General features: G+C 38.7%; 4 protein-coding genes across 9 annotated transcripts in view; 3 read left to right on the top strand and 1 right to left on the bottom strand.

Annotated features, from left to right (window-relative positions):
• The window catches only part of Syt7 (Synaptotagmin 7), an 89,576-nt gene extending 83,410 nt beyond the window's left edge, over window positions 1-6,166 (top strand). For all 6 annotated transcript variants that reach the window (XM_011301232.1, XM_011301233.1, XM_011301235.1 and 3 more), the window contains one exon: window positions 340-6,166. In XM_011301232.1, coding sequence (XP_011299534.1) covers window positions 340-440 — 101 coding nt within the window. In that variant the 3' untranslated portion in view covers window positions 441-6,166. The remainder of the gene's footprint in view (window positions 1-339) is intronic.
• A 196-nt stretch (window positions 6,167-6,362) lies between these two features.
• Snapin (SNAP associated protein) lies at window positions 6,363-7,298 on the top strand. The gene is made up of 2 exons (XM_011301238.1): window positions 6,363-6,636; window positions 6,959-7,298. Exons 1-2 carry the CDS (start codon window positions 6,485-6,487, stop codon window positions 7,284-7,286), a joined length of 480 nt encoding a protein of 159 aa, XP_011299540.1. The 5' UTR covers window positions 6,363-6,484; the 3' UTR covers window positions 7,287-7,298.
• A 54-nt stretch (window positions 7,299-7,352) lies between these two features.
• HemK2 (HemK methyltransferase 2) lies at window positions 7,353-8,598 on the top strand. The gene has a single exon (XM_011301240.1). It carries the CDS (start codon window positions 7,379-7,381, stop codon window positions 8,024-8,026), a length of 648 nt encoding a protein of 215 aa, XP_011299542.1. The 5' UTR covers window positions 7,353-7,378; the 3' UTR covers window positions 8,027-8,598.
• Window positions 8,132-15,031, bottom strand: LOC105264398 (uncharacterized). The gene is made up of 5 exons (XM_011301239.1): window positions 14,923-15,031; window positions 11,642-11,731; window positions 11,214-11,315; window positions 9,495-11,029; window positions 8,132-9,153 (listed from the first exon to the last, which is right to left on the bottom strand). The coding sequence occupies exons 2-5, from the start codon at window positions 11,712-11,714 to the stop codon at window positions 8,809-8,811; spliced, it is 2,055 nt and encodes a 684-aa protein (XP_011299541.1). The 5' UTR covers window positions 11,715-11,731; window positions 14,923-15,031; the 3' UTR covers window positions 8,132-8,808.

Raw genomic sequence — 15,031 nt, forward strand, 5'->3', positions numbered from 1 at the left:
CATTTCCTTTGATGAGAGAGGACAAAGGGGACTGAGCAATTTTCCATCGTTTCATCTGGACGAAAATTAATATTTCCACTGCTAAAGGATGAACGAGGAAAATTAATCAAATTACATTACGCTGCAATGTTCCACATGACATGTTGGCTATTCCGAAAATCTTCTATTCTCATATGAAGAATTTAATTTTCAATATTTCGTATATTTGAGTTTTATCTTTTCGAATGACAAGTGAAAATTGAATCTTGTTGAGTTATCAGGAAAACTGATATGTTCTATGCATAATTGTTTCAGTTTCAGTTGTGAAAATAGAATGGAACGATTAATTTTGAATTGCAGGTAAAAATGGAACTGGTGCCAGTGAGACGAAACACTGGCAAGACATGATCACAAAGCCAAGACAAACAATTGTACAGTGGCATCGCCTCAAGCCAGAGTAGGAAAGGCGAGGGATCACGGGCAAACGTTTCTCAAATGTAACAACAACAACATACAACTTTCCAGCAGTATCAGCGGCGTCTGTGGTTCGTGTCGTTCGTAGTGGCATTGGTCATTGTTCACCAGTCACACGTAAACGCAAGTGGAAGGATGATGATGAAGCAATGAAACCAGATAGAACCCTTGAAAAATTGCCAGCCATCAAGGCCGAAGGTAACTTGGTGGTAAGGCTCATCAAGAAGATAAAAAGGCGAAAGCGAGAGATGAGGGAGCTGAAGAAGAGCGAAGAAAATCCATAAAAACATCTCCTCCACCTGAAAATTTTTTAATGAGATAAAATGTCTTTTTTTTTCACCCCACCCACCCTCGAGCGACGCCAATGGCCGTTCGGTGTTTGTAAATAGGTGCACACGAATGAAAAATAAGGGATGAAGAATGAGAAGTTGGAGAGGAAAAAAAACATTTCGAGCGTGGAGATTTTACATGAAGGATTACATGAAGAAAAAAATTCAATTACACGTTGGTTATCCGACAGAGCACCCCGAGGGTTCACGGGAATGGAAATTATCCGCGATATGTCTCTCGTGGTTATTCGTGAACCTTTATAACTTCGACGTGAATTTTAGACGCCCCAGAATTGGCTGGAGTTGAAAGAGAGATGAGAAAAAAATCCTAGCCCGCAGATCCTACATCGAGATAAGAAGATTTTTCTAATCGTAAGATTTTTTCCCTTTAAATGAGAATTTTGTCGTTTTAAAACGAGACGTAGTGTCGTAAAATGTTGATTTGTGCTGCGAATGTAAAAAGAGTTGAGAATTTTTACGATTTTAAAGAAGAGTACTGTGAAAATTCAATGTGGAGTGTAGCTGGTAGAGTTTATTGAAATTCCAAGGATTAATTTCGGCAGTTTCGATTTTTTCCATGTTATCTATCGCTTGATTCTTCCTTTTGCCATAACGAATGAGCCTGACGGTGGATTGACAGTACAATGAGCTGAGGAGGATCGTAAAAATGGAAAGGAGTCTTGCTCCCAGTGAATACCGACATTCAACTGTCATCGCAGCTTACATTAGACTTATTTTTCCCTTTCAATGTTGAATTTCTCTCTCGTGGGGATGAGAAACACGAAGGATCTTTTCTAAGTTTAAAAGTGTCAATTTAAAAACTTGACTCAACTCGATCGTTTTTATCGTATTTCCACTGCAAGTTCTTCGAGCCAATGACTATCTCGACTAAAATTGCAAAATAATCTGTCGAAAAAGATCTGTAAGCATCCAACTCCTCGCCTCTAATAACTCTCCAGCGTGACCCGGCGTTGGTCGCAGCTCGATTCCTCGTGTAATCAAAGAAATAATATCTCTTTAAATCTCCAATTGCAGCTGTGCACTCGATTATTTAATTATCAATCTATCAATGCTAAAAGCAATCAGTAATGAACGACATTCAAACTACGTGCAATTATCCTGAGTTTACTGGTTCGCTGGTGTGTCAAGTCGAAACAACAAGCAAAATTCGCTAGTAAGTGAATCTTTTTCATTATTAATATAGCAAACGACAAGAGAAAGAATATTTTTGACGGACATTTTGTATTGAAACAAAGAAAAATATATAGAAATGAAAAAAAAGAGCATGTGAGACACGTTTTGGGGAAGAAGAATTTCATATTAAATTGTGATCCGTGTATTTAACCCATGCACAAGTAAAGAAAAAAACAATTGGAGAAAAACAAATGGAGTAGAATTAATTATATTATACTCAGTAGTCTGCTGTTGTTAACAGTAAAACGTTATAACGTTTTACCCCCTGACTATTTAAAAAGTAAAAATCAGTACCCGAAATTTGTGTCAACATGGATTTAATGGTTTAAAACGGTACAAAGGCCACTGTGAAAAATCCCAGCTTAATCCAGTCAAACAAATCAACAAGTTATTCATTTGCGCCAGGGTAGCGGAAACATGTTAAATTTTAATTGATCGTTGGCCGATTTCGTAAGCTGGCGAGATATTACGAAATTGCGATTGCAATCATGATGATAAAATACGCAGGAAAATAAATTAAACTCTTTTGCCAAAGAGTAATCGATTTCAGTTCAGCTCAACGATGAAACAAAATTAAAAAAACAATTGAAAATGAAAAGAGATGAACAGCGGAAACTAAAAACAATGGGGGAAAAGCATTGTCTCCATTCATGGCAATCCAACACGAAAAACTAAATGAATGTTGTGAAATTAAATTTCGATGAGTTATTAGGTTTTAACTGCAGCAGAATCACCCACTGTCTACTGTATCGCTGAATTACGTATAAACTAACGTGCAAAACATAGCGTAGAAAAAGTCTAGTGCGTAAACTATATGAAAGAAGAGATGAAAGAAAAATTGAAAAGAATGAGACATGAAGAATAATCTTTAATATTAAATTATTGAATCTAAGATAAATGGTTATCCATTATTATATATATTGTAATGATTATTGCGTAGCACAAGATGAAACTGAAAATTAGATACTATTTGTATGTTGTAGCCTGTACATACACCATTATCCAGTTGTGCTGGTCCAGAGCCTTCGTTCAAACGTTGATGCATCTGCACCTTCATTGGCACTTTATTCGGGGAATAATTATTGAAGATATTGCAAGCATTGAAAAATTCAAATTGATTTTTTGCCCATTATTTTAGATGTTATTCGACGTTTACGGAGGGATCAAAGACTGGACCACGTGGATACCGCTTGAGATTAGATTACAGTGAAGGAACAAAGAGGGGACATGAGAATATCTAGAATTCGTTTTAGGATTAAACTTTATATCGTGATTGTATATCAAGGTGTGGCTAACAGTCGGGTGAAATTTTAAAAAATGCGATTAGTGAAGAAATAGTGAGGCAAGTGGTTTAACTATGTTCGATGTTACAAAACAAATGAGAAAATAATAAATAATGAAAACAATTAAAGTTTAAATAATGACAAAAAAATGTTGTTGCGCTCTTTGCATTGCGCAGTTTAAAAATACGCTCATTTGAAGGGAGTTGAGATTATTTGATTGAATTGAAATTGACTATCTGACCGATGTGGTACCTGAGTCATAAGGAAAAATATCATGTTACCTATATTTAGCGAATTAACAGATTAATTACACTATGATCTGATTGATTGAGAAAATGAGGGGAACGTGTCTTTGGGAATAGAGCTCGTTGTCTTTGCCTTTCGTGAAAGTCTGAAGTCGCTCGAACTTCAATAAAATGATAATTCAAACTGGAAAATAGTTGAAGGGTTGATTAAAGAAGTATGAGTACTTTCTGCATCTTAGCGACAGTAATGAATCCATGGGAGATTTGAAAATGTCGTATTTTTTACTGTGAACTTTCTTTCCTCCGCGTGCAACGTTGCAAAGCTAAAATGCTGTGATTTTTCAATTGAACAAAAATAGAAAAAATCATCCTTCCTTTACAATTGAAGCCCGGCAATAATCAGAATGAGAAATAAAAAATTGAATTCAAATTTACGTTATTTTTTCTGCGCAATGAGTAATTAATGAAAATATTTAACAAAAAAAAACAAAAAAAATTAAGAAACTGATGATAAATTTAAAAAGTGAAAGGTGATAAAACCTAGCGCGTATCAGTTTTCAGTGAACTTGTGTACAAGTTGATTAATTTATGAAACAGTCATAAAGATAATGAATAAAGTACACGCAAAGTTGTGGATGCAGTAAGGACTTTTAGTAATGTCAATGTCACGCCTTGATTGTATCCACAACAGCCGAAGAAGGAAGAAGAAAAAAAATTTGCAAAAATAAAAAAAACATAATCGAAATAGGATTATGTATTTCGCCTGAATAATTAAGTCCTCCTTTACGCTCTGAAAAGGACTGCAACTTAGGATCCGCAAACTATTTTTATATCGCTGAATTTTCTCCTACAACACTCCTGATGGTGACGGAAATAATCAACAAAACTGGAACATAACAAGTTGGAAAAGCAAAAAAAGAAAAAAAAAAGACAGAGAAACAAAATTTTTCATGCAGCATGCTCTATTCTTCTACGAACATTTGAAATGGTATTGAGTGGCCTTTCAGCTCTGTTAAGCAACTTTATTTGTCTCAGCATCTTTGCAAATAAAAAGAAGCCAATGTATATTATTCTTTTCAGAGCCTAAAGTACCAAAAATTGTCATACAGTGCCAGGTTAAATCCGTGCGACGACACATAGTCTGATATCGTTGTCTAGTTCAAGAGAAGATAAATAAAACGAGATGATAACAATTATTAAAATATATATATACAGTGTAAAGTGTAAGCTGAATTGGTTAGTTTTTGTTAGATGATGAGGTAATTAGTGGATTATTTGTTTTTTCATGAATTCTTTTCTAGACGAGGGCTCAAGTAGCTGAAAGACCTAGATACTTATTGTACGAAATAACGAGCTAACATACCAGCGAGTGTCTACCCTTCATAAATGCATATCTCTCTCACCTGTGAAACCGATTCGCCAAAATTGCACTCGAAATAACATGAGTAGTCAATTTTTTAATAATTCAAAGTCTACAATCAATCACCAGACAACAAGATTCCGTTGATTACCCCATGATCCTCAAATTCCAATAGAAATAGTTCAATCTTTCCATTTCGAGTGCAAATTACAAATAAAAAAGCAATAGTTATTAATTATCCCTGAGTGAAGTGCAGTGTCTATATCACTTATTAGGATAGTGTTACATCGTGCAGCCTATGTCTAAAAAGCGCAAATTCAAACATCTCCGATGGGACATGGAATGTAACGAGACAATTTGTCGTGTCCTCATGAATTTTTACCTCAATCCAATTATTTTTTTATTTGTTATAAATTATTGGAAATATGTAGATAAGTCCGATGGTATCGTATATGTAATTGAGGATAAAGTTGCTAAGTCAATATATATTTCGTTATCAGAGTGAAAGACTATCTTTATTTCTGTTGTATTTGCATGTTTATTTATATCAGAGGAACTTTATCGAGGCTTTGTGCACCAACGGCCCTCATTAATTCGGGGGAATAAAAATACGTAGAGAATTCGATGGAAAATGCGCATTTTTATCATTCGCATAAGTCAACTTCTTCCAGTATTTATCCGTTACTAAACAAATTGAGATGTGTTTATTTTCCCCATGAGGCTGCTAACGAAGAATGTAAATTAGGAAAATTACTCCGGAGCCTTAAGTCACGGCACAAAGTAATTAATTACTCCTTGTTAAAAACAATTGACACCATTCGCAACTGATAAGAACAACTCAACAACTCAAATCCCCCTCTATAAATAAACTTATCAATTATCTGAATGTACAATTACCCGCATCATCATTTACGTTGACTCATAAAAATGCAAATATCCCATTCATCCTAGTGACAATTGTACTTACATTTAATAACTGTTAATCGCGAGTTGTGATTTATATGAGCAGACCCAAGTAAATGTGAAAACAAATTCATTGGCTAAACTAGCGTTGAGTGAGATGATGAACACCTTGAGCTAATGACAAACTTTCAGGGTTTAAGTCCTCCAAATGCAACTTCCCATCCCAATGAAGAAAGAAAATAAGAATCAATATGTGTTTAATTAAAAAATCCTCGAAATGTTGCATTTGAATACCATTTTATCATAAAAGCCCATGTTCTGTAAATGTATAGTGATAAACGATGAAAAAAAAACAACAATTAAGAATCGAAGCAAAATAAAATTATTGTATGAATCGTTTGTGGAAATGACGTTTATTATTTCATTACCCCTACCCAAAAAAAAGAACAAACAAATTTCATAAGTGTTATAACTTTTTTCCCTTCGAAAATTGCCGCTCTTTCTGAAACCTCTTGCGCACGCACGTCCAGACCGTCAAGACCGACTCCAGCGCACCTCCGTATGTTCGCCAACTAAATACCACATTCGGCGATTTTATGAGAGTTGGAGAGGTTGGTCGCCAACCTAGCCCTCTTCTACACGGCGCAATTGATTTCAAAACTCCATGCTCCGACAATTCGTTCTGTACGTACAAGGTTAACCACACGAGAGGCAACAATGGATGTTGACACTGCCAGTGACAATACATCAATTGACGACAAAACCGAGGATTTCTGTGAAAATCCAACGCGAGATGCTTTGACAGAGGGTCTTATGAGCTTGCTCAAGCCAACAGTCGATCAGCTGGACGAGCGCATTCGAGCAACCAGGTCAGGAAATTCATACACACCCTTCTTTCCAAATTAGCAACTCCCCTCAAATATTCCAGTAACTGCTACTACTTCCTCAATCCGTATCCACTGATCAAAATAAAATTTTGAAAATCCGGCGATTTGCAAAGATAATTACAATCATGAAGTACTGCAGATAATTTTCGCACGCCTATCGCCATGTGCGATCCTTTCGACAATTCTGAAATGATTCTCTAAATTAATTTTGTACTTTGATTCAAACATAAATTCGAGATAGATAATGTATGATAATAATAACTGAAAGATAATGGATGCAAAAATAACAATATGAATTTTCCAGGATTAGTCAGATAGAATTGAAACAACAGATCGAGTCATTGACAGAAGAGCTCGTACTGATCTCTGGGTTTCTGCAGTGTCCCTTCGAACTCGATAGCTATGTAAAAAAACTGGTGAACGCTAAGCAACGAGTGACTGTACTCAGTAACATCCTCCAGACGACCCAAGAACGCTTGAACAAGGTGCACGACGCCGTGGAGAAAGATACAGCAAAGAGAAAAGCCCTGTTGGACCACAGCCCTATGTATACCACTTCCCGCAGCTCTCAGGATTTTCCAGAGGCTGCAGAAACCACCCCTGGGCCGTCAGAGACAGAACAAACTGAGTAGATCGTATTCAGGCCGAACTTCGACAGGCAGAATTTCACCAAACTATTGAAGCTAGGTTTATACAAATTAAATAACTCAAATATCAGTGAAAAATGGAAACTCCAATAGTTAAACTATCTGATCTCGATGCTGAGACAGTTTACGAGCCCTCGGAGGACTCGTTTCTGTTGATAGACAGCCTCGAGACGGATTTGAAGAAATTTGAAAAGGTGAAACCAAATATTTGCATGGAGATTGGCAGTGGCTCTGGGGTTGTCATAACAGCTCTGGCAATGGCGTTCAAACGAAACAATTGGCCTGGCCATTTTATAGCAATTGACATCAATCCGGATGCTTGCAGAGTTACTAAAAATACGAGTATTATTAATTCAACGAATGTTGATATCATTCGCATGGATTTAGTATCGTCATTGAAGGCTAATCATTTAATCGATATACTTATATTTAATCCACCGTACGTTGTAACTGAGTCTAGTGAGATTTTTGATGATAGGCTCATTAGTAAGACGTGGGCTGGGGGAAGAGATGGGCGGGAGGTAATGGATCGATTGTTTTCGGTGGTACCGAATTTATTGTCGAGTCGGGGAATCTTCTATTTGGTTGTTATCAGGGAGAACAAGCCGAGTGATATTATAGATATTTTTGAAGGGCTTGGTATGAGTGGAGTTATAGCTATGGAGAGAAGGGTGCGGGGAGAGCACCTGTATATTCTTAGATTTGTGAAAAATTCAACGCAGTGATGATGTAGAGTTCGTTTTACAACTTCACATGTCATTCGGCTCGGCATCATTCAAGTGTTTATAATTCTAATTACTATTCCCAATAGTGGAGATATAAATATTCTATTTTTGAATTTCCATCTCTCCGTTTATTGTACATAATTTTTTATCATTTACAATAGAGTCCCGTTGTAGTCGCGGGTATGGGGATATAGGGGAAGAGAATTCGGAGAGTTCGACTATATATTCAACCTCCCCCACCACGCGCTCGCAGCGATCGCAAACTGAATTTTTTCATAGCAATTTCGAATATGAGGGAAATTTATTTTTCGGCCTTATTTTGCCTGGAATTCAGTTCCTCTCCAGAAGGACCAGTAAATTCTTTACATCTTGGAGCCCGAGGTAGTAAAGTCGGGTGCCGAACGATTAGATGCGACTATAACGGCATTTTACTGTATTTATTTCCATTTTCATGTCGACGTTCCAATGGATTTACGGTATTTATGACGTAATTGAAATGATGTGTGAATGGAAAATTCAATACTTTCTTTTTTCATTTTATCAAAATTATAAAATAAGAAATACATCATGTACATTATTTAAGAAAAAGAAATAAACTAAATATGGGCATAATGTGAAGTTTTAGGCACATGGGGGAGTGAGGATTTATTTTTAAGCGAATGGTGCAAGCAAACTAATTGAACACACAAGTCTCAATGGCATTCGCAACACGTTCTAACTGAGTGTCTTCATTACTTTAATTATTTTACTAGAATTGATTTGATTTTTTACTCTCCTCAATATTAATGAATCCCTTCGGAACGATTAGGATTTTTCTCCCTCGATATTTTCTGGAGCTTCAGGTACATGACTGCCGCACTCGAAGTGGTGATGATAAGGATGGAGAGGATAAATGAGAAGGATGTGTAAAATCCTGTGTAGGTCATACAGATACTCTGCTCAAGGGTTAATTCTGCAATCGCGGTTTCCTCGAGGTTTTCGAGAGATTGAGTCGATGCTAGGGATAGATCGTCAGGCATAATCACGCGGAATCCACGGGACATCCTCAGAGGCTCTGATAGAACCCCAGATGATATGTTTGATGGAATGTAGGAAATATCTCTTCTTCTCCTGCCTGGCTCGATTTGCTGGAAGAAACGAAAATAATTACCTCTTCACATGAAGAATTTTTACATTCCATTGAATATTAAATCGGTCTCCTTCACTTGTACACAGCAATCGTCTTTTTCGGATAACAATATCCAAGACTAAATTACAGTAGACTCTCGTTGTAGTGACGCGCGTGATGCTGTAGGGGAAGCGAATTTAGAGAATCCGACTACGCGAAAACAGAAATTGCGGAGAGGTACGACTATAACGAGAGTGACTATAACAGGTCTCTCAATGTACAATGTACAATGACTCATTAATTAAGAGGGAACAAAAGAATCAGTAATTCAACAAAAAATTATCTTGTTTTGATAATTACCTGATTAGCATCTGGACAAGCCTCGCAATCGGTCTTACAAAGTTCGACATTGCACTCGATAAAAAGATCCATTACGTCTGGGAACTTGAAGGCCTGGAAGAAGGCGTAAGCGATGATCGAAGCCCCTGTATTCATAGTCTCCTTCGTCTTCTGGAATGCACCAAACAACTTTGGCTTCAATATGCACCCCCTCTCATCGGTCAATTGCACGACATTGGTGGAATCCTCGTCTCTAGCCACACAATCTCTGACTTGTAGATCGAAGGCAGGATCTCCCTCGACAGACACCACGAGTGTCATTGGCTCGCCAATCTTGACGAGTCCACTGGCAGCTGGAGCGAACGGTCCCTTTCCAACCTGAATATCGAGTTTGGCAGTGGCAGTGTCTCCACTGAAGGTCACAATCTCCTGGTTCAGCATGTCAACGGACAAACTCACTGTCAGAGGCTTCTTAATGTTGCCCTCCCACAGACAACGCACTCGTCTGACGGTATCCCAGACCTCCTGAATCCCCGGCTCATTCTGCAGGACGAGAACATTCTCCAGGTACGATTGGCCTGCCTCTCCCTCAAAGTCATTGATGAACTCAGTCCCACAGGAGTCTAGACTCACTGTGAAGCTGTATTTGGTCTGTCCAGAGTTCTCTGCAACGTAACGGCACTCCGGAGAGGCAAAAAATCCTTTCGAGTATATGACACCGTCAAACTGTCTATTGAACTCTATATTGATCGTCATCATTGTTTTACTGCATTCTACCTGAAGTTCATGTATATGGGGGGGATGCTTGAGGTCATCATCGTCGGGTGGAGCTGGAGTACCTCCCGGGGTTGGACCAGGACCTGGAGTTCCAGCAGGTTGTGTTGGACGTACACCTGGAATACCACCTGGAGTACCACCTGGAGTACCACCTGGAGTACCACCTGGCGTGCTGGGTCTACCAGGAATTCCTCCAGGTGTACCACCTGGAGTGCTGGGTCTTCCTGGAGTTCCCCCAGGGGTACCACCTGGAGTGCTGGGTCTCCCTGGAGTTCCACCAGGGCCAGTTGGCGTTGGGAATCCTGGATATGGACTAGGAGAGGGATATCCATATGAATCAGTCCCCCCAGGGCCAGGCGACGGACCTCCAGGTTGAGGTGTTGGGAATCCTGGAGACGGTGTAGGTGACGGATACCCAGACGTCGAGGGATATCCGTAGCTAGTCGACGGTGGTAAATAGGTCGTCGATGTGGCAGGGTAGCCTCCGGGTGGTCCAGACGGTCCAGTCGGTCCAATTGAGCCTCCAAATGGCCTGGGTGGACTGCTGGGATATCCCACCGAGGGAGTAAAGCCTGATGACGATGGGGGTATGTACGTGGGCCTCTGGGTTGAACCAAATGATGGCTGAAAACTCGGATAACCTGTGACCTCATTGAGACCGGGTGAGGGTGATGGTGGATAGGATGGTTCACCGGTTGGAGCTGGCTGGAATGGCCTCGGCTTTTCCGGCGGCCTCTGACTACCATAAGGCGGCAAGTACCCATTACTCTCCTGTCTTGCTGTTCCAACCAATTTTACCTAGTTAATTACTGCTAATTCACACTTTCACTCGTAACTCAAATTTAAAGCGCCTTTTTGCTCTGAATCGAGCAGCGGCAAGTGACGAGTGCCAAGTCACATGTAAATTAGTTTCATCAATAACATAGTCGGCTGACTACATTAAGTAATATTCATCAGACTCACTTTTACGAGCTCCCTGACGATAAATACCCTGGATCCAATCCAGGATGTTACGAGCCATTATGTCAGCTGGTGAGTCTGTCGACCTGACGAATCTCCTCCGCTCTAACAAGAGAAAATCATCTAATTATTGCACCTCTTGATTTCCTCATCAAACTCATTCAATCAAATGATTAAACTCATTACTCGATCTTCATATATAAATCAATTTCCCAATAGCTATTCATATTTGTCAATGTCATACAAACGAGAGTTATTAGTATTTTTCTCCAGCACCTCTTTATCTGCAATCATGTGCAATGAAAAAATTTAACTGAACGTTTGTCTCAACGCGCAATTATGAGCATAAAAACCTGGGAAAGGAATAACGCCCGAAGGAGGCTATTATGGCATAAGTTTAACGACAATTTTATTATTCAAATTCAACTCACCATATTCGTGACTGTATGTGAAACTCGAGAGGGCGATCACCGTTGTGCACAGAAGTGCTGTGTGCCACCTCATCCTTATTTCTGATTAGACTGAAGAGAGATGAGAATAAAATGTAAACGCATACAAAATGTTGGAGGCATAATGACGATAAAATTACACAATTCTTCACGTAGGTAACTATCGATCATCGTGGATGATGATCATTGAGAAAGTAGAAAGCGAGCATTACCCATTGTGAAATGAATGAAGAGGATATTCCATCCTTGAGTAAATTCTCTCGTTTTAGCGAGGATAAAGGAATACGAATAGATCAGGGATCAAATGAGAAATACATAAACATCATTATGCAATTTTGATGTTGTCAGTGATTATTTGAGTGCAGTGGATCACCCAGAATCGTCCATCATCTGGACGAATTATCATGGATTATTGAATGATTCTCTGATTGAAATGGTCAGGCTGAAGCAATAGGGGTAGGATAAAGTAGACTTTCACTGTCACAGTATTAGATGTTAACTTTCCTGTCGCTGTGACCTTGTATCTGATATCCCGGTCATGAGCTTTTCACTATTGACGATACATGGTGCACAGTTTCAGCTATTATTCAATCGGCTTTTTTTCTTCAACCAACCAATGATCCCAGATAGCGTGCGACAGAGGGAGATGAAAGGCTTCGGTGCGGAGGAGTCGTGCGAATACTCTCTTGTACGTGGAGCAGAGGTGAAAGGTGAAAGTCTCATTCGTGTATACTCATCTTGATGGCACGATCTTGAATACATGTGGCTCGATTCTCTCGGTGTATAAAAAAATCAGGATGGTGGATATAAAATAAATTGAGGAGAAAAAAAAAATTGGTGGAAAATGCTGTCGGTAGAAATTCACGGATATTTCGAGATCTCGCGGAACATCAAATGCCTCTGATTGTTGGAGAGGGAGATGGGAGAGAACTGGAGACGGAGGATGTGAGGTTTCAGTTAAAATTTCTGTGGTAGCAGTTGGAGGTAATTATCTTGAATTAATTTGTGGGTAATTGTGTAATTTCTGTAATTTGGTAATCAACAAATTATTCATTCAATTATGATTCAGTTTCCACATGTTGATAGTTTTTTGTCCAATCACTGGAGACATGCTAATGAATTGAGTAATGATTCGTGCAATGTCTGGGCAATCTTGGCAATCTTGGGATTATTTCAGACGAAAATTATGATTATGTGGAATACCGATTGTTTTAACCTTTGGTAATTATTCGTCAATGATGGCTATTAGCAAATAGTGAAAATTTAACAGGTATTGAGAAAACATTGAAATTGAGTGGCCGGGGGAAAATATGTTATTCACTGGGTTACAATGGTGGATGAGTAGTTACTTGTAGCTGTCTAATTATCCACCAATTAACACTCACTCCGATGGTGTTTTAGACTGGGTGGGGGAATTTTTGCGTAAAACATCGCGGGAGCTTGGGAGCTGTATCATCTCGACTTAATAATTGTATCATTGTACCCCGGCTTCGTGGTATAATTAGCGTGCGAATTCGTGATATTTGAGCTGTCGTCCGCGCAATGATTCCCTCTGAGTCATTTTTTTTTTCTTCCTGTAGTAGATTTTTTTTTCTTATTTCATTGTCGTCTTGTACATTTTATCATTATTTGCGGTTGGTCCGAGAGTAACTTCATCTGTACCACAGGCTAGTATACGCCCCCGGGGGCTATTTCAGATGTGGCAATATCACATTTTATATACATTATCCTGTGTACCATCGAAACACCACAAACATCTTCACTTTTCAAGATGAAAATCTCATGAATTTCCAGGCTTTACCTTTCTTTCCGTTTTCCTTATTGTCTATTTCACTCAATTTCTGTTTGTTTTTGTTCAAGGACATGACGAAATGTACGGTATTTTCGTACTTTGTGTACGTAATTAGGCTCTCACTTGGGTGAATTCAACGCCCGGAAGTGCAGTTGCGGAATCACACACATGACCTGAGAGTACTTTGAATAAATCTCCAGAATTATTCATTTCTTGTGACCGAGAGGGATCATTGTTCATGCGAATTTTTGTTAATCAACGTAATGGTCATCATCATTCTCGCGAATAAAGTTTCGGGGATTTTATTGTAAACCCTGATGACTCCAAGTTAATCAATAATATCGAGATTTTTTCATTTTCTAGTGTTCAAATTGTTCTTCTCAGTTGTGTACAATTAAATGTTTTTTCCAAAGCAGAATAAATCGGTAAAGTACGTTTGGATGACCTGAAAATCATTGCGGTTGGTATTGTTTTCCCGCACTGCACCTAGCAATTTAATCTCACTGATAATCAATGTACGCACTTTAAGGAGAACCAAGAAATCATTGAATAAAGCGTGAAAAAAATGGGGAATCAACCTCTCAGAATCTGCGCGGCGGACCGAAGCTGGGCCATGGTCAGGTGCATCGTTTTAGTTTTTTTAATTGCCTCATTAAAGCATAAAATTTGTTGATTATTCCGTTCTGCGTTAAGACAAAAATTCACGATTTATGCAATATCGGATTGCATGTTAATGCCCGTCAATTTGATATTTTCACAACCGATGAAAATTCAATAAAAGTGAATAGAGTCGGTATGTGGTCAGCCGATCCCGCATGAATAAACTGTTTACAACTTTCATTACGAGCTTTCGTCAGGCATAAATGTCGTGGGTACACGCGTTCTGATATTCCATGGATATTCAGCCGAGTGAGATCTTGGGGACGATGGATCAACAGATTTTTATCATGCCGCTGGATTAGATGGCGAAAGTCAACATAATACCGCATTTATTCAGGGGAGGACCTGTTGGCCATGGATTGACCTGACGACTATCACCAATTACCATTATACTAGCTGATTGATCACTCGTCTCATCAATTCAACCTTTGCACCTAATAATAGAAAGTAGATGGGGTTGCATAAATAATCGAGGATTACGATTGTCAAAAACAATTATGATTCAGAGATCTTCCGAACTGTTAGGAATCCTGTAAGAGCGTGGGAAGTCCACAGCACCTGTTATATAATTATGGAACAATTCCACTCAATCCTTAATGATTCGGACAAGTGGTGGAACGAGAGCTATTCGGTAGCAAACAGATAGAACACTCTAGTTCTATTTCGTGAGGGATCAGACGTCTACGAATATCTCGGAATTCTGAAGTAAATATCAAAATTGTAATGAGGACTTTCTGATAAATCTCAAACCAAAAACTTGTAAATGATTTGATAAATAAATGGAAAATGGAAAAGAGAAAATTGTACGAACCTCGACGAATCCGTTGAGTAGTTCGCCAGAAATTTGTGTAAATCAACTAAAAACTCTAGCACTGTTTGGTAAAATTAGTTAGAAGATAGGCGCATAAGCGCTTACTTGA

Source organism: Fopius arisanus, unplaced genomic scaffold (genome assembly GCF_000806365.1).
Source record: "Fopius arisanus strain USDA-PBARC FA_bdor unplaced genomic scaffold, ASM80636v1 scaffold00021, whole genome shotgun sequence".
Classification (NCBI taxonomy): Eukaryota; Metazoa; Arthropoda; class Insecta; order Hymenoptera; family Braconidae; genus Fopius; species Fopius arisanus.